Source organism: Podarcis pityusensis (assembly GCF_964106645.2).
Source record: "Podarcis pityusensis genome assembly, chromosome: 5".
In the NCBI taxonomy this organism is placed as follows: Eukaryota; Metazoa; Chordata; class Lepidosauria; order Squamata; family Lacertidae; genus Podarcis; species Podarcis pityusensis.
In genome coordinates, this window is record NC_138032.1 from 46,866,362 (window position 1) to 46,889,468 (window position 23,107).

Consider the following 23,107-nt stretch of genomic DNA (forward strand, 5'->3'; position numbering starts at 1 on the left):
GTTTCTGATTAAAATTGAATGTTTCTGCATCATCCCCATGACACAATAGTGCAGAAAGGGAACCTTGATGTGATAAGTATCCACGACTGCATGAAGATTCTCTTTTCATAGTGTTCTGCTGATAAAACAAATGTCTATCTACATATTGGTAAAACACCCCACAAAAATAATATTGATGCTGAAGGCATCCATTGGAAATGGATTAGCCATCATTTTTTCTTCCACTCACCCATTGAACCCCCTGCATGGCACAGATTCTTTACTATGAATGATTTTCAACTTAATTCTCTACAGCAAGTTTGTTTTTTAAACGACAACAACATGTGCACATTATACATAACCAGGCATGAAAACTGCTTTGCAATGTATGTAATTTACATATCCATTGATATATAATTGCTATTGTCCTGACAGGTGCCTCATTGTTTTTTTGTTTCTGACGTATTGTTTGTTAATTTGCACAAAATTGTTCATTGCCAGAGGCAGCCTATATGCACCAAGATTGCAATCCTAAACGTGTCTGCTTGAAAGTAAGTCCCACTGAATTCAGTGGGGTTTACTCTCAGGTAAATGGAGTTAGGATTGTAATCTTAATCTGCTCCCTACTGTGAAAGTCTAAAGGTAATGGAATGCATTACTCATTATTGTCCTTTTTCACAAGAGAAGGGCATTTTACTTGCACACCTCAGACAAAGTCTGATCCTCTTTGCTAAAGTAGGATGAAATGTCTGGATTAGCACCCATTGCCTAAATCTGTGTTTTAAAATCTTGCCCCAGTAGTAGTTAAATGCCAATACTTAAAACTATAAATTAGCTTGCGCACTATGTTCAGCAGTCACAAACAAAATAAAAAGTGCATACATTTTATGACAAGAACACACTTTATGAAATAAAATATTGCAATTAAAAAGAATTTATATGCAGTTAAACAGCATTACAGCTGAGTGCAGGAATAATTCATATAATCCAGGATACAAAAAGCAAAATATCAACAGGGTGCTAAACTGTACCTCCCTGAGGTCCAAGTGATGGAAAGGAATATAAGTGCCAACTCCCTGGGGCCCTGGGTGTCCTCCAATTTCCTCTCCTCAAACCATTTCTCAAATCTTATACAAAATACTTTTCAGTATTTCTCACTTCTCTTTTCTCAGCTCCTGCTAAATTTTTCTCCCAGACTGAGTGCTAAAAGGTGGTAGTAAGAAGGGTTTTAACCACTTGCAAAAGAGGGAAACAATATGGTGATTGTGACTGCTGGTGTGGAAAATTCATGATTTAGAGGCAGAAAAGAAATCCCCTTCTACATATTTTGCAGCAAACTTTTAGAAAAGGCTTGTCTTGAATGTCTTGTGCATTTATTTATTTTTTTAAAAACACAAAAGCTGCAGGGAAATCAATACTCTTATTAATATTTAAATATGTATTTCATCACGCAATACAAATGCATTTTAATGCATTTTTTCAGCCTAGAATTGTATCACAAAATTTGAAATACAAGAATAATTACTTCCTCGTTTGAATATTAGGCTGGGAGGTGGGATCAAGTCAGTTCACATCAGGATTCACTGAAATCAAATTCCTCAGGCATTCCTAGTCTCCAGTGCCCTTGCCAACGTTATGTTCATTATCAGGACCATATAAACTATAGCCTCGCTAAAATGCTGAAAGCGGTACTCACCAATCAAAGTCTGCCTCTGTGCAGACACATGGTTCAGATGCCATGGCTCCCGCGTACTTGCCCTGCATACATTTCTTTTCTGACTTACGCTTCCTGTAGATTCTTTTTGCTCCCATGATGCATGCTTCTCCCTGAGGTGAGAGAAAAACAATGGGATGGATTCAATCAAATAGTTGTGTGGTTTAGAGCCAAAACAACAAGTCCTGCTTGCACAACAGGGCTTTCCTCCTCTCCTCTCCCAATGCACCCTTCACTCCCAGTGGGCTCTGAGGGGGGTTTAGGGTTGGGAGAATTCCCAGAACAGGGCAGAAGGGGAGGAAAGGGGAGGGTGTTTGATCTGGCAAGAGGAAATGCTTGTGCTGGTGAAATGATTTTATTAGAATTCTATGACACAGAATTCCACTCCCTCATAATGGTGAGGTTTATCTCTACAGATAGAGATAGATAGATGATAGAGAGAGATGATAGATAGATGATAGATAGATAGATAGATACCAACACAAACACCCCCCCTCCCATTTGAGGCTCTTTGTTTAACAAATTAGAAATAGCTAGTGGTTTTATGTGTTCTTCCACTTTCAAAGCAAATTGGCCACTCTTTCCTTAACGCTACAAAGACTCCAGCTGAGGAATGCAAAAACACTCCTGCAAAGAAGTGTGTGTGTGTGTGTGTGAATGTGTGTGTGAGAAGGAATGCAGATAAACATAAACCTGCTGGTAAATAAGGTAAAGGACCCTTGGACGGTTAAGTTCAGTCAAAGGTGACTACAGTATGGAGTTGCAGCGCTCATCTTGCTTTCAGGCCGAGGGAGCTGCTGTTTGTCCACAGACAGCTTTCTGGGTCATGTGACCAGCATAACTAAACTGTAATGGAAACCAGAGTGCACGGAAAAGTTGTTTACCTTCCTGTCACAGTGGTACCTATTTATCTATTTGCACTGGTGTACTTTTGAACTGCTACGTTAGCAGGAGCTGGGACAGAGCAGCGGGAGCTCACTCTGTTGTGGGGATTAAACCAGCGACCTTCCGATCGGCAAGCCCAAGGTCCACCTTCTACTGTAAGTGCCCGGTTACCACAGCTGGAATTTGCATATATCAGATCCCTACAGGAGGCCAGGCAAATAAATCAGGGTGAGCAGAACTTTATATCTTTGGTCACAGATTATAATGGCGCACATTTTTTTACCTGGCTATGAAGCTGCCAGGGACGGTAGTCATCCTCAGCACACCGTCGGTCGAAGATTGACTTGTAGTCCACCTTCACCAGCTGCCATTCAGAGCGATGGCTGAAGTGCCCAAAAACTCTGCACAAAACATACTGAACTGTTACCAGAAAAAGTAATCATTTGAGTAAGAGCATACCTTTATCCATATTTAGTATCTTTGAATCAACCTGTAGTGAATTTATAGCAGCCCAGATAGCTGAACTAAATGCAAAACTCTATCACATAACAATGAAGTAAGTGTGGCAATGTGTTTATGGAGCAATACCAGTGAGTAGTTTCTAGCTTCACAAAACTCCAAATGTCCTTCGTTCTTCCCAACTTGCCAAGAATGTGTTTGCACATAGAATCATAGAATCATAGAATCATAGAGTTGGAAGAGACCACAAGGGCCATCGAGTCCAACCCCCTGCCAAGCAGGAAACACCATCAGAGCACTCCTGACATATGGTTGTCAAGCCTCTGCTTAAAGACCTCCAAAGAAGGAGACTCCACCACACTCCTTGGCAGCAAATTCCACTGTCGAACAGCTCTTACTGTCAGGAAGTTCTTCCTAATGTTTAGGTGGAATCTTCTTTCTTGTAGTTTGGATCCATTGCTCCGTGTCCGCTTCTCTGGAGCCGCAGAAAACAACTTTTCTCCCTCCTCTATGTGACATCCTTTTATATATTTGAACATGGCTATCATATCACCCCTTAACCTCCTCTTCTCCAGGCTAAACATGCCTGGTGTCAAAATAGTATGTTGGGTTTTTCATCATGTGTTATAAATTTATAATAGAAAAGAAAAATTGCAAATTAAAAATGCAGTAGGGATTTATTCAACATATTTTCTTCAGTACTCATCACTGATTGATGCACGACGTATGAAACAGCTGTTAGTGGATTGAATGCACATGACTCATGAGGCAAGTGGCAATTCAAACAGCAATATTAAAGATATACTTAGAAGCAAATTATTTTGAAATAAAGCAAGTGAAGCACTTCCAACTAAGTTTGTCTACCAACTGCATGTTTTACAATTGGTTCAGTGTCTGCCTTCAGTTAAACTAATTAATTATAATGTAAGTAAAATGCCCAAAGTACTACCAAACTTTTTTGTGTATTTTTATGAAATGTAAGAAATGTGACATAACTTACGATATAATTAACAAAAATGTACTACATTCTTGGGATCATTTTAAATGTAGCAGTGAAGAGTCTTTCCCTTGCCTTCAAAGGTTAGAAATGATATCTCATCTGATTATTAGCTTTTATATATATTCACTATGGATTATCTGCTTACGTCATTATCAAAGTCTCTTCTCCAGGTTCTCCCAAAACGCCATCAACAAAAAGTGGGATGGATGTGAAGCTGTATTTGCTCCAGGACCTTCCTTCATCAAAACTTAACCTAATGAAAACACAAATGGAAAACAACTTTTTTGGGGGGAAACACTGTTTAAGAAGATGTAAAGAAAAGGAACCATCTATTTGCTGTACATGGCAAAAATGACTCAGATTCAAGAACTTGAGCTACATTATACAAGACAGCTTATCGCAAACAGATTTTAGGAACTGCAAAGTTCCACAAAATATGGTTCCCTGCCGTGTAAGTGTCTTAAATATCAAAGCACTGACAGTGGAGAAAGATGAACATAGGATTTCCCATGAGACTGGCATTGATTTTACGTCATATACTGAATGCCATGTGAAGCAGTGTGGCCTGAGTGTGAGTCTTCAAAATAATCTCATGACATTAGAAGAATGTGAAGTAAAATGGTAGATGGATCAAATTCAGTGTTGATAAATGCAAAACACTGTAGGGGGCGGTTACAATTATCCATATATTCTGCAGGATTCTTAAACAATAGATTTATTATGTATATAAAAAGAATATATGGAACTTTGTCAGATTAGAAGATGGAAGGGTTTGTGATTACTAATAATTTTTTTGATTCCAGGCTCCCAAACCTCAGGGGAAGTAAAGAAGTTCAGCTCCCTAATATTAACCCAAATGACAATAGGACCATTAAAGGGTATACTCTGTTGCACATCTTGTGTGTGAAACTGTAATAATAGATTTAGTGCGATCAAGAGAGAAAGCATGTCAGTTTCTTAATTGGCATATCTTGACACTTAGTTAAAATATTTAGTCACGGCCCGATTGCCAATGGCATGTAATATATAATGAAGGACTTCATGACTAATGAGATCAGAGAAGTTACAGTAATTACCAGAGATGTCTTATAGGCAGCGACGTATGTTTCATGGCAACCAAAACCCCACCTTGATCCAGATAAAGAACGCTGTGTTCTTCTTCAAAGATCTGGAGAAATACATTAAAAAGGACTAAGTTTAACTTGCCTTAGTCTGGGAATGCATGCTTTCTAAGCAACACTGAAATACATAGGTCACAGTTTTGCAATCATATCAGTAAAAGACTTCCTAATGGCCTTGGTCTACTCTGTGATTCTGCTAGGATTCAATATATCAAATACACAAATGCTGAGCTTAGAAGAGTTTTGCAGGATTTTGCTGTAATCCAAGCCCCTCTTCATATATACGTGGATGCAGCTGTAATCATCACTGGTAACAATCCATTGCTTCAAGCTAGTTCCCCATCTTTGCCCCCACCCCCATTGTTCTGCTTTGCATGCAAATGGCACTTGACTTCTTGGGAAGTGCTTTGCTTGTGTGCTATGTAAATACATGGACTGAGGTTTTGAAATGTCATTGGAAGCAACCACAGAGATGACACCAACCACCACGCTCTGAGGGGGTCTAAATCACAGACATGTTCACCAAAATTTCCAGGGAAGAGTGACTGATTGTTAAACCACTCTTAATAATTGTCACTGTGAGGGGGGAAGGGGTCTCCTAAAAAATCAGCACTCTTAACAAACTACAGCTCCCAAGATTTTTTTGGGGGGGAGCCATGACTGTTTAAAATAGTATGATAGTTCTAAATGTATAGTACAAATGGGGCCGTTAAGCATGTGCTGTTTGCAACAAGAAATATGGACTCAGAATAACATGCACTGTGGGCAAGAATGATTTCCTTTTTGATGCTGATACAGTGGTACCTCGGGTTACAAACACTTCGGGTTACAAACTCCACTAACCCGGAAGTAGTACCTCGGGTTGCAAACTTTGCCCTAGGATGAGAACGGAAATTGTGTGCAAGCGGTGTGGCGCCAGCAGGAGGCGCCATTAGCAAAAGTGGTTTCTGGTTAAGAACGGACCTCCGGAACGAATTAAGTTCGTAACCCGAGGTACCACTGTATTATCATTATTTGTATTCCCTTTCTCCAAAAATAAAGGCTCAAGGTGATTTACCCAAAAGATAAGGAATTGAGTCCATTCCTCTTCGACCCACTAGAGGGTCTTGTTCACTAGAGACACCACTTTGGTTATCAGGAATTAACTCCCCCCCGCCCAATAAATAAATATATCTATATGTCGTATATGTTTTAAATCAGCAACCATAAATGCATTTGGAATTCAGCATGCTAGCAATGACCCTCAACATTATATGTTTAGAAGGCTAAGTTATTGTCAGTTCAGCACTTATTCTTTGCTTTGTTAATTCCACTTAAGTATGTACTTGACTCCACTTTACGAGGGTAGTTATTGCACTTTAATTAAATGCCAACTACTTACTAAAAACATATTTACTGATGTGCAACAACCATGCATTGTTGTCCATCTCATTACCTGATTGCCAAAGCTCATTACATGTTGGTACTCAGGCAGGGAAACAAAGAGTGGAGAGAGGAAGAACTTGTTTGGAAATCACAATTTCTAGTTGTGTGAGAGATGAACAGAAGGTTGTTCTTATGAACGGTAACTGATAAGCAGGTATTTTAAAGCTGAAATTCACACATCCTATTGAATTTCATCCTATTGTAATTTATGTGAAATTTATATTTCACAATATAAAAAGTACCAAGCCACCTGGATTCTACTAGTGGTAGGTGGCACCATTGGGGTGGGGTGGGGGATGAGTCCAGCAAAACAGGCTTTGATGTGGTTTGCTTGCCTCATGATCAGGGGATTACTCCTGAGTTCAGGCTTCTTGATGGCCACAATGAGAACAGAATACTAAAATAAGTCTTTAGTCTTATTTAGCAAGGCTCTTCTTTTGTACTTCTCTCTCTTTCTGGATCAATGCCAGAGTTATTTTTAGCATGTTATTTTTATTCTCTTGTTCATATCAAAAATAGGTGACAAAAGGCGTGATAGGATGGGGATGGGGTTCCTGCCAGAGGGTTTGTTAAATGCTGCTTCAGCTTTAATTCGTTACCTGCGTAACTTGTCAAGTCAGCAGAGTGCCATAGCCCTTCAAAATGGCAACTGCTATTCTCGCTTTCCACTCAGTGATGCTAATGATTGGAGACTGCATCTGAATGCATCCCCCTTATCTCTTGATCAGTGGAGGTGCTGGATATTATGGAGAGAGACATATCCTAAATAGGCTCACAGATGTGCAGAACAATAAACCACTACATTGCACATCACGCCTAAGTACTGTGTTCTTGGATTTTAAACCTTGAATGGATTATAGTACCAAGAACCTCTGTGAAGCTAATGGTTTCAGGACAAGAAAGGTGCTCCATTTGCCATTCTCACTGTCTCTGATCTTTCTGATGGACCATCTAGAGAAGACAGGGGTTGATCTGGCAAGACCGAATTCAGATTCTCAAGGCCACAGCCTCTAGCTGCCCAGTGACTGAAACATTGTTGCACCCAGCATTTAAGAAAAGATTGGACATTCTCTGTGAAATTCAAGATGAACCCATAAACCCTTGTATCCATTCCCAGAATGTATGCAATTCCAGTGTTTAGGCCACAATTCTAGGGCTCCTGAAGGCCTCAGTGGTACCTCTGTTTAAGAACTTACTTCGTTCTGGAGGTCCGTTCTTAACCTGAAATTGTTCTTAACCTGAGGTACCACTTTAGCTAATGGGGCCTCCCGCTGCCGCCGTGCGATTTTTGTTCTCATCCTGAGGTAAAGTTCTTAACCCGAGGTACTACTTCCGGGATAGCGGAGTCTGTAACCTGAAGCATTTGTAACACGAAGCATTTGTAACCCGATGTACCACTGTATTTGCAATTGTGGACAGCTTTCCGCTGGGGTATTCATGAAATCTGGGGGGGAAATAATACCCAAATGTGTGCTGCTTATTGGGGCTGATATTTAGGGCTATTTAAATGTAGCATAAGAAAAAAGGGGGGGGGGAACTGCCTTACCGTTAGTTTATCTAGTCCATCATCCCTGCCCATGTTGGCTGGGGCTGATGGCTGTTGTGGATCAAAACAACTGGAGGGCATTAGGTTGGATAAGACTGCATTAGATTGCTATTAAGCTATAACAGCTTTGTATTTTAACAAAAAGCAAGTACCACTGAATTAAAATAAGACCTATTCTAAAAGGTGCTTAGGATTGCAAAGCCTTAGACTACGAGTAAGTCCTATTGAAATCAACAGGATTTACTTCTGAGTAGGCATGCATAGGCTTGCACTGTCAAATTAACTTTCTAATTAATACTTCTGTTGGATTTTGGGAGAGGTTTCTATTTGCCTTGATTTCACTGATTATCTTGTGATGGTGGTGAAATCTGCAATATTTTCTGAAGGCTCTGATAACCAAGGAATAGAGTTAGTATGACTTGCATTATAAGTTAATAAGAATATTTTACCGCGAGTAAGGGAATGTAAATAATGAATGACACTTTCCTGTTCTCATAAAATAATAAGAGCAGGAGCAAGGATCAACAAGAGAACCAGAAAGGCAATGAATTAAAATAGAATAGAGGCAAGTATTTATTTAAGCACCTAGACGTCTTAGTTCCTGCTGTAGCTTGGCTGTTAAGAATGTGGTAATGTTATAAAGGGGATATAAAAGATTATGGTAGTGTTATAAAAGGACTGGCTATAATGTTGATAACAACAGCATCTAGAATTGTATCAGATGAAGGCACTTGAATAAAACATAGGGAGCAGGTAAGCCCTGCCCTGCATAATCAATCACAAGGTGTGCCCATCAACCTTGTTGGGGCCCGCCCCTCTCAAATATTTTATGGGGGGGGGCGCAAAAGACCACGGCCCTAGGGGTTGGCTCCTAAGGGCAGGAAGCCCTAGGTTGTGGCTCTGGTTTGGCTTTGTAAAAAGTTTTGAGTTTTGAGTCACAGCTCTTGCCATGAAATCTGGAGAGGAAGATTGTTCAATTTAGCCCTTATTATTAAGATTGCCTTCTTACAGAAAATATCAAATGTAAAATGTACAAGCCCTGGATTTTCCCCACCCCCCAAAAAAAATTGAGATTCCCCCCCCCCCACACACACACACATTCCAAGCAAATGAACCCAAAGCCATCCAAGGTGCTCAAGAAGTATCTGCTCTGCTGCCTGACGGTTCTCATGAGGATTTGTGCAAGGGTGGCCATCTACACAAGCACTTTGAAAACTCATAAAAGCCCTAATAAATTGCCTTTAAAAGAGTAGCACACAGGTGTTCTGTAAATACAGAAGTCTTACTCCTAATACGGTTGATGTTTTATTAGCTACAAAATGCCTAAAGTTTACATGCTAAATGTTACTTGTTAAGGTATCTCATCAAGGACATAAACCAGCTAAACATTCTGTGGTTGTGGGGCTGATTCTTATAGCAACTGAAGAAAATTAATATCCTCCAGGTTAGTCAATTTCTGTGGTACCCAAAAGGCCCAAACAGCATGGCAAGCAGCAGTTATTACAAGAAGCATCCATTTAGACCAGGCATAGGCAAACTTGGTCCTCCAGATGTTTTGGGACTGCAACTCCCATCATCCCTAGCTAACAGGACCAGTGGTCAGGGATGATGGGAATTGTAGTCCCAAAACATCTGGAGGGCTGAGTTTGCCTTTTTGTTCACAAGATAATCTTTGACTGAATTTACATCATACTTTATATTTATGTGGTTATTTTTTTTCTAACCAATGTGTTGTTTCATTATGATTCTGCTCCTTCAGTAATGGGAGCATGATCCCCTGAACTTGGATCTCACCTTCCCCATGGGTCCTGGAATATGTGAACTGATCTGGTGAAGGATTGCATTTCTTCCAATTTTGTAGCAGTGGCTTCAATTCAATGACCTTTGTTGGCTGTGTGCATATTTTTAGGTTCCACACAGTCATTGTGCAGGTGGAGAATTTGCTACTGGGCAAGATTTCTGCATCTTGAGACTCCTACACTGAGCTTTCATTTGAAGAAACAAAAGTACATTTCTAGTTCTTACGACTTCTTTTTTTTTTTTAAAGAAAATTCCATAACGCATAAATCTTGAGGATATAAATGTAATGACTTGTGTTGAAAGACTCTTAAGGAAAATATCATGAGAATACAGATATCAGATGAATACTGAATGAGCACTGAAGAGTAACTCCTACAGACAGAGTCAACTTGCACAGTGAGTTCACAAAGACTGCGTCTCAGTCAGGCTGTGAGAATTTTCTGAATCATATTCAGGGATAACTTCTGTATTTAACCTAAATTTGGCTGTTTGTGACTTTTGGCTGAAGCACCACCAGAACCAGTGATGCTCATCAGCCCTTGTGCAACAGACTTGCCTAGCTCCCCTCACTCTACAACTCAGTGCAGGGTCCCCTCATCCCAACTCGCATCACTGAGTAGCAGCCACTTCTACTCAAACACATCTCCCCCCCCCCAAAAAACAACCCACCCCCATATATACACATGATGTAGAACAAGAAATAATTCCCAGAGTAGCAATTCAAAGAGCAGGAGTGGGCCTGCAACATCTAGAGAGCCATGTGAAATTAGACTGGGGTGGGGAGGAGCGGCACATGCAACTCTGAGCTACAGATTCCCTATCACGGCACAGCTACATTTTGCAAGTAGTTTACATTACCTGGCCTCCACTGCCAATTGTTTTCATTTGCTACTCACTTGTCTCCACGTGTTTCCAGCATCCGATGAAACAAACATGCTGATATCATTGTCCGACAACTCATTTCCAATATTACCTGTAAAAGAAACCCCACAATTATCTGAAGTTAACAACTTAAGACTGTGTATTTTTGGTTTGAAAACCACACTACACGGCCAATTTAGTACCGTAAATGAATCCTGGTGATAAGCATTTATACTGCGCTTTCAAACATTATGTCTAAAGTGCACTATGTGGTGACAACAAACCTGTAAGATAAATCAGTACTGTTTTCATGACGTTCAATTCCTGCACTGTAGGGCTTGGACTAAATGACCCTCCAGTTCTATGATTCTATGATGATAGTGAGGAACTAGAAAGCGAGAGACTATGACAGGGGTCAGCAAACTTTTTCAGTAGTGGGCCAGTCCACTGTCCCTCAGACCTTGTGGGGGGCCGGACTATTTTTTTTTGGGGGGGGGGGAATGAACAAATTCCTATGCCCCACAAAAAACCCACAAATGAATTTTAAATAAAAGGACACATTCTACTCATGTAAAAACACACTGATTCCTGGACTGTCCATGGGCCGGACTTAGAAGGTGATTTGGCTGGATCTGGCCCCCAGGCCTTAGTTTGCCTACCCATGGACTATGACATGCTCAGGCCCTCTAGTGTCAGAGATGAGATTACAAGCCTTGTGACCACGATTCCACATTAATTGCAGTTTGAAGAGTTCAACTCTCAGTCTAAAAAGTGATGTAAACATCTATACATAGAACTCTGAAACATTTCCTACCAGAAGCCACAATGATGCCTGGAGCAGTATCTCGACTGGCAATGTTGCCCGAAGTGTATGGATTTTCTGAAACCTTCAGGTGTAGGTGAAGGGAACAATAGGGCTTGGGGGGGAAAGAGAGAAAATGCATGTAAGTAGTAGAGATAGAAATAGGGTAGACTTTCCAAAGGAACTAAAGAGGAAATCTCCAATTTGAAGTTGCCAAACTGCAATTTATTAAAAAGTTCAATTTTATTCATTTGGGTCTAAATGGAGAAAATGATTTTCCTTCCCATCCCCTAAGCACTTTGCTTGATTTATTAAGCAAGATGACCAATAACTGTCACTGAGAAAAATAATTTTTCATACATTTAGGCTATAATTGAATTGTGACAAACTGTACTTTTTAAAAATTTCCACTCTTATTTAACTGCAGACTTTACATTTCCCCCCTTTACACTATTGTGTTTGTGTGTTTGTGTGTCTGACAACTGAGGATCACACCCCATGCATCTGATGAAATGGAATCCAGCTCACAAGTAAGTCTTTAAGGTGCCACAATAGCCATTGTTCTTAAATCACTTGTATGTACCATGTTATAGGCTTAAGGATGCTCCACATATTCAGCAGCTGCTAAAAGCAGTGACTGTGTCAATCAGCTGTTTGCCAAAGATGGAAAACATTGTGGCAATGTCCTACCTGGACACCTTAAAGGAACACACAGGGGTGTGTATGTGTGTGTGTGTGTGAAGGCTCTGTGTGCCTAAGAAATCCATGCACAGCAACCATTAGGCATGTCTCCACATCCACATGCTGCCATTCACATGTGACCTTTAGCTGGTGTTGAAGCAACGTTCTCACTGCACTGAAATCAACAGCAAAAATCCTTTTCATCTCATGAGTGTTAGCTATTGTTTTAAAATTTTAAGTTTAGAACAGAAAGAGGTATTTGCCCTATCAAACAATATACCACTGCCAGCCTAAGACCAAAGCAAAAGTCAAGGTGATGCCCCTTCTATTCTACATATGGAAGCTGACCAGACCAGGTCCTCCAACACACCTGGGGGTAACAGGCTACCACAGGAGGTGAAGGGCACCTCACACAGAGATTTGCCCTCCAACAGGCTGGATAGCTCAGTTGGTTAGAGCATGGTCCAGTTAACACCGAGGTTTCAGGCTTGATGCCTGTATGGGACAGCTGCTTATACCTGCATTGCAGGGATGATCCTCAGGGTCCATTCCAACTCTACAATTCCATGATTCTATAACATCTGTCCCTGTTGATTCACCAAGCCACCTGGCACCTGCTTGTTGCTTGCTTAAACAAATGGATATAAGCAGAGTAATGGATGAATGGTGCCTGATGAACTGTTTGGCCTGAGCTGTTTGCCTCCCTGCCTGCTTGCTCAGTCAGAGACCTTTCTCAATGGTATGGTCTGTGACACAGTGGGAGAAGGCAGCCAGGTAAAGCAGCCAGCCAAACCCAGTACAATTATTGTCACCAGGAGGGCACTGGTGCTACTGTCCCCTGCATCTGAAGCCTACCATCTGCCTAATAGCAGGTCTCCTCTTAGTTCTTGTTTGTTTGTTTTTAAATATACTTATGACATTAGATCCAGAGAGCAAACAGAGGGATACCTTCCTACTTCCAGTGATACTTTTTTTTTTTATTATTATTATTATTATTATTTTACAGAGAGGGAACAGCTATCTTTCTCCCAACACACAGCAAAGCTCTATCATAACTAAAAAAAAAACTGTAGCATCTCTCCAATGCGGTTGCTGGCAGCAGGTGGCAGGAAGAGAAGAACAGTGAATGCAAATAATAAAAACAAGGGCATATCCTCCTCATTCCTAATGCCCGGGGTTGTAATGTTCTCCAGAGGCTAGCATAATCCCTCAAAGATCAAAACAATCTCAGTGGCTACACATGCAAAAGGCCTACCAAGGTTACTTCCCAACCTGTTATTTACTCAGTTAATAAATAACCGCAAAAGCCACTGGGAAGCAGATTACCACTAAATGCCAACAAGCTTTGTATCAGATGATTCATTCCCCCGCCTGCCCAATGCAAGGTGAGACCCCCGGGAACAAAAGTGTTCTTCATGTTCTTCAGCATTTATGCCTCTTCAGAGAGGCTTTCACTATGGTGAAGTCAATATGGCGTGTGCTGCCAAGAGGTGAGTAGGATACCAAGTACTGGGAGGTGGGGTGCGATCTCTTGTTGATGTCACAAAAGGCAACACAAAAGAGGGGGGGGGAGGAGGGAAGCAAACAAGCAGAGCAGAGCAGAATCAAATGAATGGGCCTGTCACTACACAAGAACAATATACCAAACACCATAACAGTAACTGACAGCCTTGCAAGGGTCACACATTGTAGCAATCCAACTGGGGATTTACAAAGCAGCAAACTCGGTGGGCTGAAGAGCATCTGCAAAAGGCATGAAGACTTATGTGCCTTGATAATGTTATCTATTCTGAAGGGCAAGCTGGGAAACACATCTTTAAAAACCAAACTCATACATACCACCACTTCCCTGGCATGTTTAAACCATGAGCAATTTGAAGTAATTTACTCAGCACTGCAGCCCAGTTGAGGTAACTGCCTCCTCAGTCTCTCTCCTTTTAATACTTTCATATTGGGCTGTTTAAGACGGCTGCTGTATTTTACAGGGTAAAAGTTTAACGCAACTCTCCCCTACTTTGCTTTGATGGGCGCAGCACAAGCTGAACTTTTGCTGGCGTGTTTTACTCCCTTTCCTCCTCTCTGAGGCCTATGGGAATTCTCTGCCCTATCTTCGCGGTCTTCTCTGACTCTCTTACACCTGCCATTTGACAGACTTCCACGCAATATGATGTTCCTTTATGTATATGTTGGAGGAAAAGTTCTACCCTCTCCTTCTTAAGTACCCTTGAGGACCACAAGATGGCAGACAAATCCTGATCGGGTGAGGAGCAAAGAAGCGCAGACTAGCCAAGAAACTTGAGGAGAAATGAAAAGGAGATGTGGGGAGAGAAGTCTTGCAAGGCTGACACATCTCTACAGAATTCAGCTTCATTTTCCTGATCCTAATCTTTACATGTATAATCAAGAGTGAGCTAGGCATCCTGCCCTTTATGCAATAACTTCAAACATCTGCCTAGAGTACATATGCAATGCTATGGCACTTGCTCAGGTCCCAGATTGTTGTGAGCTGTTTAAAGTGCAAGAGTCCAGGTGGGTTTCCTTGTCCTTCTCGAGGTTAGGGATAAATGTCTGAACTCGTCACCATACAGAATTGTTCTGATAGTGCATCTTCACTCTTGGATTGATAGCAGGGCACTGGGACAGTCCAAAAGGTGTTAATTAGGTTGGTCTGCTGAAATGAGTTAGTGAGGTGCATGTGACTGGAGAAAATATACAGCCTTTCATGAACTTTCATGAACTTCATGGTACTTAATTTGCTCTCGTGGTCTGGTCTTAACCTGAAACTGTTCTTAACCTGAGGTACCACTTTAGCTAATGGGACCTCCCGCTGCCACCGCGCTGCCAAAGCATGATTTCTGTTCTCATCCTGAAGCAAAGTTCTTAACCCAAGGTACTACTTATATCTGGGTTAACGGAGTCTGTAACTTGAAGCGTCTGTGGCTTGAAGTGTCTGTAACCCGAGGTACCACTGTATTTGTTTCCATTTTAAGCAAAGGTCCTACATATCCTTTTTAGAGAGACTCAGATTATGAGACAAGAAGTCACACATTTTACCACAAGTTATTGTGTAGATTTCCATATCATCATCTGGTACTGTTATTCGCACCAGGGTCACCCTAAGATATCTAAGCATCCAAATATCCAATTTGTCTCCCATTTGCACCTACAAAGAAGTCCCTCTTGCCATCTCGTGTTCTGACTTGGCACAAAGTCCATCCTGTATTGCCAAAACTGAATGCATCAGGGAAAAGGTTCAGTAATGCACATGCCCCCCCCCCCCAAATACAACAACAGCTTGATTCTGATTCCAGAGATGCTAGAAACCTCCATAATGGAGTTTTCACATAGGATGTACTACTGGGGAAGAGGCAACCCTGGAGGAAGATGCATTTATTTTTAATGGATCGTGTCATTCTGTTGTCACAAAAAGCCACCCCCTACCCCATTGTCCCCACAAACCTTCACTTACCAGGAGGCAATGAACCGAGTTTCCTCTCAGATCTGTGTCTGGGGCCTGTAGCAAGTGCCAGTCTCTTCCTTTATTGTAGGTGATGAAAGTTTTCACTTGGTTGTCAATCTTCTTGTTAGCCAAGAACATTCCCTTTATCCCTGCTACCTAGGAAAAATTGGCATGGCTGAAAAACAGATAAATTTGACACAGATTGTGCATGCATTGTTACCTGTCAAATCAAGCTTTGGGGTATGGTGTATAGCCTGAGTATACAGCAGACTCTTGGGTGAAAAATGCATCAAAGGCCGCCTTATAAACCACAGGCTAGAAAAGGAATAACATAAAACACCACTGTGGATTCAAAGTTCAGACACTGTAAGGGAGGGTTTTGGCAATGAAAAGTCATGAAACAAAGATGGGAACATAATGGTCTGGATATGATGGTAAGTTAACTTAATGAATCCCAAGTAATGAAAGTTTCCCCATTTCCTTCTGACTCCTGCACCCCCTTATGCCTCTCTGGACGGCAACTTCCTTTCTGGATAGGGTACAGGGGGTTGCCAGCAAAGATGGAAACGGTCCAAAGTTTTAATACTTTGAATCCTAAGGTGAGTGTGTTAAGGAAGTTCATGAAAGTTCCCCATCCAGTAGCCTTGTATCTTATCTCACATCCTTCAGGAGGCCCCCTTAGCTTGTTTAGAGCACACATGTGGCTGTAGGAGGAAGGAGCTGGGCAATTTGTCTCCTATGAACTTCCTTAACTTAGCTATGTCACCTGAAATTTTTGGTTGTACCATATAAGACACAGTAGTTGGTTGGTGTGGATGTGATTAGCTCCCTCTTACAGTTGCTACTGGAGAAGAACCCAAAGCAAATATGGAGGTTCCTGGAGGTTCCTGCCTTGCTGGATCAGACTACCACCATATTGTTTTGTGAGATGGCCATTCAGATGCTTCTAGGAAGTCCAGAAAAGCACACAATAGCCTTTCCTTCTCTAGCAATGGAAGCATATTGCCTCAGAACTTTTCACCACCAAGCCTTTGATAGACTTATCCTCCATAGTCTGATCCTTCTTTAAAGCTACCCACAGCATCCAAAGGCTTGCTGTAGTTGCCTCCTACATTGCAGATTGTGCACTGTGGAGGAGGTTGAGTTAGATGACCTGCAAGTTCCCTTCCAGCTCCATTATTCAACAATTCGGTGAAGCCATTGGCCAGAAACACATGTTGTTCCTGCTCTCTCTCTCTCTTTTTCCCTGCGGAAGCAGTCACGTCGTCAAGCAGCTCCCTTAGGTCTAAACTTCAAATTAATGAAATGGAAAGAAAAGCAAGTTCAAGGCCTTCGGAAGAGACACAAAGATGGTTTACAAATTTGAAAAGGGCAATTTGTTCAGCTCTAAATAAAACTGAATGGGATGCAAGAAGCAACATGAGAAACAGCTTTGCTTTGTCAAACAGGTCTGGCTTTCCCTATGTGCTGGAAATCAATAGCACAATATCTACAGCAGCATGACAGACAACCTGTCACTGTGCCAACTGCTAGGTTTGCAGGAGGATGAGAGGGGAGGGCTAAAACTTTTGTCTTTCAGCAGAGTGTTTCTGGTTCCTGCAACACGAACTGCTCCCTTGGCAGGGGAGTACAAGAACTGATACATAATGTCACTCAAGGGGCCTTTTTCTTCTCTGCTGTTATTATTTAATTGGCACCCAGCTGCAAAGTATTGTAGCAGCAGGAAAAGTTACTTGCATTTTAACTTCGGTTCTTAATGACGATCTGAAGAAGAAACACAAATAGAAGCTGAATGAGGGCAGTTCCTTTCTTAGCACATGAGGCAGGCAGCGTAGATGCAGGAGGTGGGACACCCCCCCCCCGATGTTATAATTTATACTTAGAGTATGCCTATGAACATGCAATCTGTGTGCATGTCCTGAACAATGGCAGGTATGGTAGCAGGAGTTTGGGGACATTTTTTTTAAGCAGTAGGAATGAAGATGCGGTTGAAACTATCACATACACATTATGGTGGTGTGGAGCTTCGTTTATTGCAGCCCAAAGGAACTTGTAACACATGAGTGTCAGGAAATGCCAAAAGAGATGGGCACAGCTCAATGGCAGGGCATGTCCTATGCATCCAGAAGGTTCTGGGTTCAGTTCCCAGCATCTCCAGGTAGAACTAAGGGAGACCATCTCCCTTCAAATCCCGGAGCGCCACTGCCAATCTGTGTAGACATTACTGAGCCAGATGGACCAATGGTATAAGGAAGCTTCCAGTGTTCTTATGTACTTCTGAACTTTGCCATAACTTGTGCAAATTGCTGGTCTTTGTGGAATGACTTATAAGGAGGGGTTACATTAACCGGACTTGATTTCTTCAACCTCCCTCCAAGTTGCTTTCACCAGGATGAAAGGAAGCTAAAACACAGTGATTGAGTCTCCCACAAGCCCCAATGAAGCCAAGATTCGTTTTCAAACTGTGTGTTGAAATCTTGGGGAAATTTCTATTGTGTGCATGTCTAGCAAGGTGTGAGTTTGAAAGGGAAAGTACTCCAAAGGAGGCGAAAAGTACTGTGCTCCAACCCCTGCCCAAACTCTGTTTGTAACTTTCTTTCCTGTTATTTTGATACAATTGCGCTTTGCTCTCATGCTTCTCTCTGTGGGAGATGCTAGTCATGAAAGACTAAACAGCATTTTATATATCAGGTAGGAAAATGTTCTGAATTTCTGTGACTCCGTCTTTTATGATGCTAGTCATAAATCTTTTCTCGGAGTGAGAAGGCACAAGCCACCTTGGAAAGTGCTTTCCCGCAATGTTAGTGCACAGATGCAATGCAATCCTATCTTGTTCACTTGGAAGAAGGTACAACTCCTTAGGAAAGGCCTTCCCACATGCACCATTTAGAGTGGTACACTTTCTGTTTTTGACCTGATGTTTTAATGGATTTGCAGCTGGATTTGCAGCTGATTGTCTGCATCTTTGGTCACATGTTGCTATTATTAGAGAGTAAGTGCAGAGCATTCCTTTGCACCCTGATGATAGATTGAACCCCAAAACAGAAAAATTCTGTGGCTTTAGTCACACCCTGTATACACCCTCCATGTCCCCCAAGCCAGTAAATTGTTGAAGTTATAAGCATGTGCATGGATTAGCCCTTTTGTAGTTTTTATTTATTTAATGCCAAGGATTCCATAATTCTAGGGGACGCGGGTGGTGCTGTGATCTAAACCACTGAGCCTAGGGCTTGCCGATCGGAAGGTCAGCGGTTCAAATCCCCGTGACAGGGTGAGCTCCCATTGCTCGGTCCTAGCTCCTGCCCACCTAGCAGTTCGAAAGCACGTCAAAGTGCAAGTACATAAATAGGTACCGCTCCGGCGGGAAGGTAAATGGCGTTTCTGTGCGCTGCTCTGGTTCACCAGAAATGGCTTAGTCATGCTGGCCACATGACCCGGAAAAACACTCTGTGGACAAACACCGGCTCCCTCGGCCAGTAAAGCGAGATGAGCGCCGCAACCCCAGAGTCATTCGTAACTGGACTTAACTGTCAGGGGACCTTTAACTTTACCTTTTTTATTCCTGAATTCTAATCTTGTAGGAGTATAGGAGATTAGAAAAGGAACTATGGCAAACTATGGTAGTCATGATGAGACTTTGCTGGCAGCTAGGAATTGCCATCACAGGCAGTGCTCTGTCTGTTATATCTCTTCATTGAATTCAGCTCACATGACTGACAGCTCACACGGGTCAGAGGGAAGTGGCACAAAACAGCCATCTCCCAAACCACACTCACCAACCCCTTCACATAGAAACCAGGATGGTTCCTGCACAAACTTCTGTTCTGGATCTTTCACAGAAGTTTCATTACTTTGTGGGGTTTGGAGCAAGTTATTCTGGTATACCAGCTGAAGAAGAAGAAGAAGAATTTGGATTTGATATCCCGCTTTATCACTACTGAAGGAGTCTCAAAGCGGCTCACAATCTCCTTTCCCTTCCTTCCCCACAACTAACACTCAGTGAGGTGAGTGAGGCTGAGAGACTTCAGAGAAGTGTGACTAGCCCAAGGTCACCCAGCAGCTGCATGTGGAGGAGTGGAGATGCGAACCCGGTTCACTAGATTACGAGTCTACCGCTCTTAACCACTACACCACACTGGCTCTGAATAATGGCAACATTGTGTGGCAGCACTCCAAAAAATCCAAACCCTGGAAACTGCACCACCATAAATGGTAGAAAGGTCCTAAATGTATTTAAGGCTGACTTTGATGCTTTCTGCTTTCCATTGCATTTGTATTGTGTCTTTCAGATTGTAAGCCTGTGGCCAGGAATTGTCTTTAAAAAAATAATAATCAAAAAAATCCATTTCCACAATAAATGTATTATAATTAGAGGTTGGGGAAGGCTGGCTGAGGACAATATGTTTTTTGACAAACACCCATGAGTATTTTTAGAACTGTCACCACCTTTCCCCACCCATGCAGCCTCTGATTTCCCCCCTCTATTTTCTACAACTTTCTAATCCATCCATGGATTCCCCCCTCCCCTCTCTGCTATCTCTTCTTTATCTTCATTTACCTCTAAGCACTCATCATTCATTGCAATCCTGTTGGGAGACTTGCACTGGATGGCTTTCAGCTCATCCCCAGTCAGAACAATCAGATTGAAGGGAACGCTTTGTGCCAGCCTTGGTGTCAGCCAATATTCTTTCTATCTAGGCAATCAGCAGATACGACATGACCAGTCTGATCACATCAATTTCAATCCAGACTGCTATGAACTGTCAGCCTAATAATACAGAAGCTTTTCATTCGATCCCTCCTCCTTCCCCCTCTTGGGATGTAGGACACTTTTACATAATGCAGTGAAACCACTCCTCAACCTGATGGTAATGGGAAGCAACAGCCTTTTCAACAGCCTGCCAAAGCTTGGGGTGGGGGAATTAATAGGGAGGGGGTTTTGGGGGGGGAGAAAGAAAAAAATCATCCTCAGTGTGATCAGGAAATGACATGACTATTCCTTCCCAGTTTTGTCTGCTTTTAAACATTGCCCATTCAGGCTTCCTGGATGGTTGTGTCAAGGTGCTTACCTGTAAAAGATGTTCTAAGTCACGTGCAAAAGTCAAAGTCAATCCACCTAGGGAATTTCACATTGAGGTAGACAGCACGGGGATTCTGCTTTTCGGTCTGTAGCACATTTTTCTATAGAGCAGGGGTGGTCAGATGGAAACCTTGCACAATTTTATCCAGCGCCTGGTGGTTTTACTCAAAGCTTGGCAAAACGTTTGCCCCCAGTCTCACTCCTAAGTCAAACGTGTTTCAAAATGGTAACAGTTGGAGATAGTGTATCCTTTGACTTTGGAGTCTTGATGCAGTTCCTGAGTGCAAGTTCTCAGTAACTGAACATTCCTGACTATGAGGTGGAACTTACTCTGTTATACAGACTAGCTGTCCACATAAAGGATAGTTGATATGGAAGAATGCAGAAGTCCAAGGCTATTGGCTAGAAAGGACAGTGGTCCTCAAAAGTGAGGTGCTCAGTTCAACTGAAATTCTGTACATGCCCTGGGACTATGAGGTTGCTTTGGATTTGCTCAAAGCAATGAGTGTAGCACTACTGCAGGTAATCAGACGGAGATACAGCAGTTCAAGTTAAGTATACTTCTCTCAGGGGAAGTTCCTATCATTCCCACCAAATATTCTCTCCGTAGTCACTGCCATGCAGGTGGATTTTTCTTGCAATACCCAATATGCACAATTATGATTATGAAAGGGCAAGCCTAATCAGTCCCCATAATTTCTATCCTATATAATGCAAGCAGGCACCCTTATTTAGCTTTCATCAACTCAGGTCAGTAATGGATGCTGCTTCTTGCAAGCATCTTCCCATGGGTAATTGGACTGAGTCCATATTGATATTTCTTGGTAAATATCTTCACATTTCCTCATAAGGGGCATGTCAGTCACCTGACTGCAAGTTCTGATTGTCCAGAGACCCCTTGTGACTTCCTGTCTTCTTTCTAGTGGGAAAATTGCATTGTGAAATCTACTGGCAGATAGCTCTTTGGGCAATATCCAGCTAAACTATTTTTCTAGATACCACCCAATGTCATTTATTGATCTTGTTCTATCCAGCCCTGTCCTTAACGAAATCACCCTTTGTATTGGAGCTAATGCCTGTCTAATTTCTATAGCTGTGTACTTCCCAGCCCCCATTTTGTTCAGTATTCTGCTCAAGGGACGACTCCACTTGGTTAAGCTTTCTGCAATCCTCCAAAAGGGTGTTCCATGCTGCTCTTTCCCGAGGCTGCTCCAACTCCAAAGATGCCTGCAGGAGTCAGAATTCTTCTTCAGCCCAGACAGAAACTTGTCTCCTTTCCTTTTTAGAATCCATGCCAGAGAGATCCCTGAACCTAGCTGTGACCGTGCACCCTCAAGTCTTGATGAAACTCAGGATGCCGCTTCTCTTTAGCACCTCTTCACTGGGAAAGGTAGTTATGAGTGGAGATGAATGTGGCCCTTGTGTGATATGATTTACCAAACTCTTGTCAGAAAGAGAACACATTCTGCACCCACAGAAACATCCAGCTACACTGGGCATCCCAGCCTTAGTAGGGGATTTTTGTGTGTGCATAAACTAGAGGTGGCAATGTGCCCTATCGTCACATACCTCATAGAGGTCTATCATCACATTGCCCTCCAGGTCTCGGCTGCTCTTGACATTTTCCAAAGCCAGGGTGAAGTAGACCCCTCGGGTATCAGAGATGTAGAGATTATATGTATCGTTCTGGTTCCATTCCTGGACTGCAGCAAACACCTGATTCTCATCAGTGCTGATGACGTGCATGTCCTGGGGGAGAAAGCACAGAGAGAAGCATCATTGTCGGGCATCTCACTTGTCTCTGCTCCAAGGGCAAGGCAGGGTAAGCCTCGTGGAGGAAGGCAGAGATTCATTATGAAGTCTAATCAGAAACCAAAGTCAATCTACTTGCATGTGCACATGCATATTTTACACATTCTCTCTTCTTCAGATATATGCACAGTAATAATGAATTGAGGACACATTAAGTGAACATTTACACTGGTGATGGCATTGTACAGTAGCAATGGAGGATGAGTGTATTAAAAGAAACGTAGAATATTAATTCCTTTCTGTCCTTCAACAGTGTGAGAAAATTCTACAATTAGGAACCACTGTTCATTATGGTAAAGGAAATGCCATAGGCTAGGGATTCTCAAACTTTCTATGTCCAGGGTCCTTTTGCGAGCTGGTTCACTCACAAAATGGTGGCGCAAGAGCAGAGTCAGCAACAACATGGAGGTGGCAACTGCCGTAACCAGCAGGCAGTTACTAACATTATTTTCTCTTGATGGGACCTAATTGGTCTTTGGGAA

At 42.1% G+C, this 23,107-nt stretch overlaps 1 protein-coding gene and 1 long non-coding RNA gene across 8 annotated transcripts in view; one reads left to right on the forward strand and one right to left on the reverse strand.

Annotated features, from left to right (window-relative positions):
• The window catches only part of SORCS1 (sortilin related VPS10 domain containing receptor 1), a 379,912-nt gene that overhangs the window by 59,833 nt on the left and 296,972 nt on the right, over positions 1–23,107 (reverse strand). For all 7 annotated transcript variants that reach the window (XM_081005905.1, XM_081005903.1, XM_081005904.1 and 4 more), the window contains exons 9-16: positions 22,383–22,562; positions 15,743–15,889; positions 11,605–11,707; positions 10,826–10,902; positions 5,114–5,205; positions 4,183–4,290; positions 2,862–2,979; positions 1,676–1,806 (exon numbers count right to left, since the gene is read on the reverse strand). In XM_081005905.1, the coding sequence (XP_080862031.1) occupies positions 1,676–1,806; positions 2,862–2,979; positions 4,183–4,290; positions 5,114–5,205; positions 10,826–10,902; positions 11,605–11,707; positions 15,743–15,889; positions 22,383–22,562 (956 nt within the window). The remainder of the gene's footprint in view (positions 1–1,675; positions 1,807–2,861; positions 2,980–4,182; positions 4,291–5,113; positions 5,206–10,825; positions 10,903–11,604; positions 11,708–15,742; positions 15,890–22,382; positions 22,563–23,107) is intronic.
• LOC308477429 overlaps positions 13,675–23,107 on the forward strand; it is an 84,605-nt gene continuing 75,172 nt past the window's right edge. Inside the window, exon 1 of the long non-coding RNA XR_013986557.1 lies at positions 13,675–13,763. This is a non-coding gene — a long non-coding RNA (uncharacterized lncRNA). The remainder of the gene's footprint in view (positions 13,764–23,107) is intronic.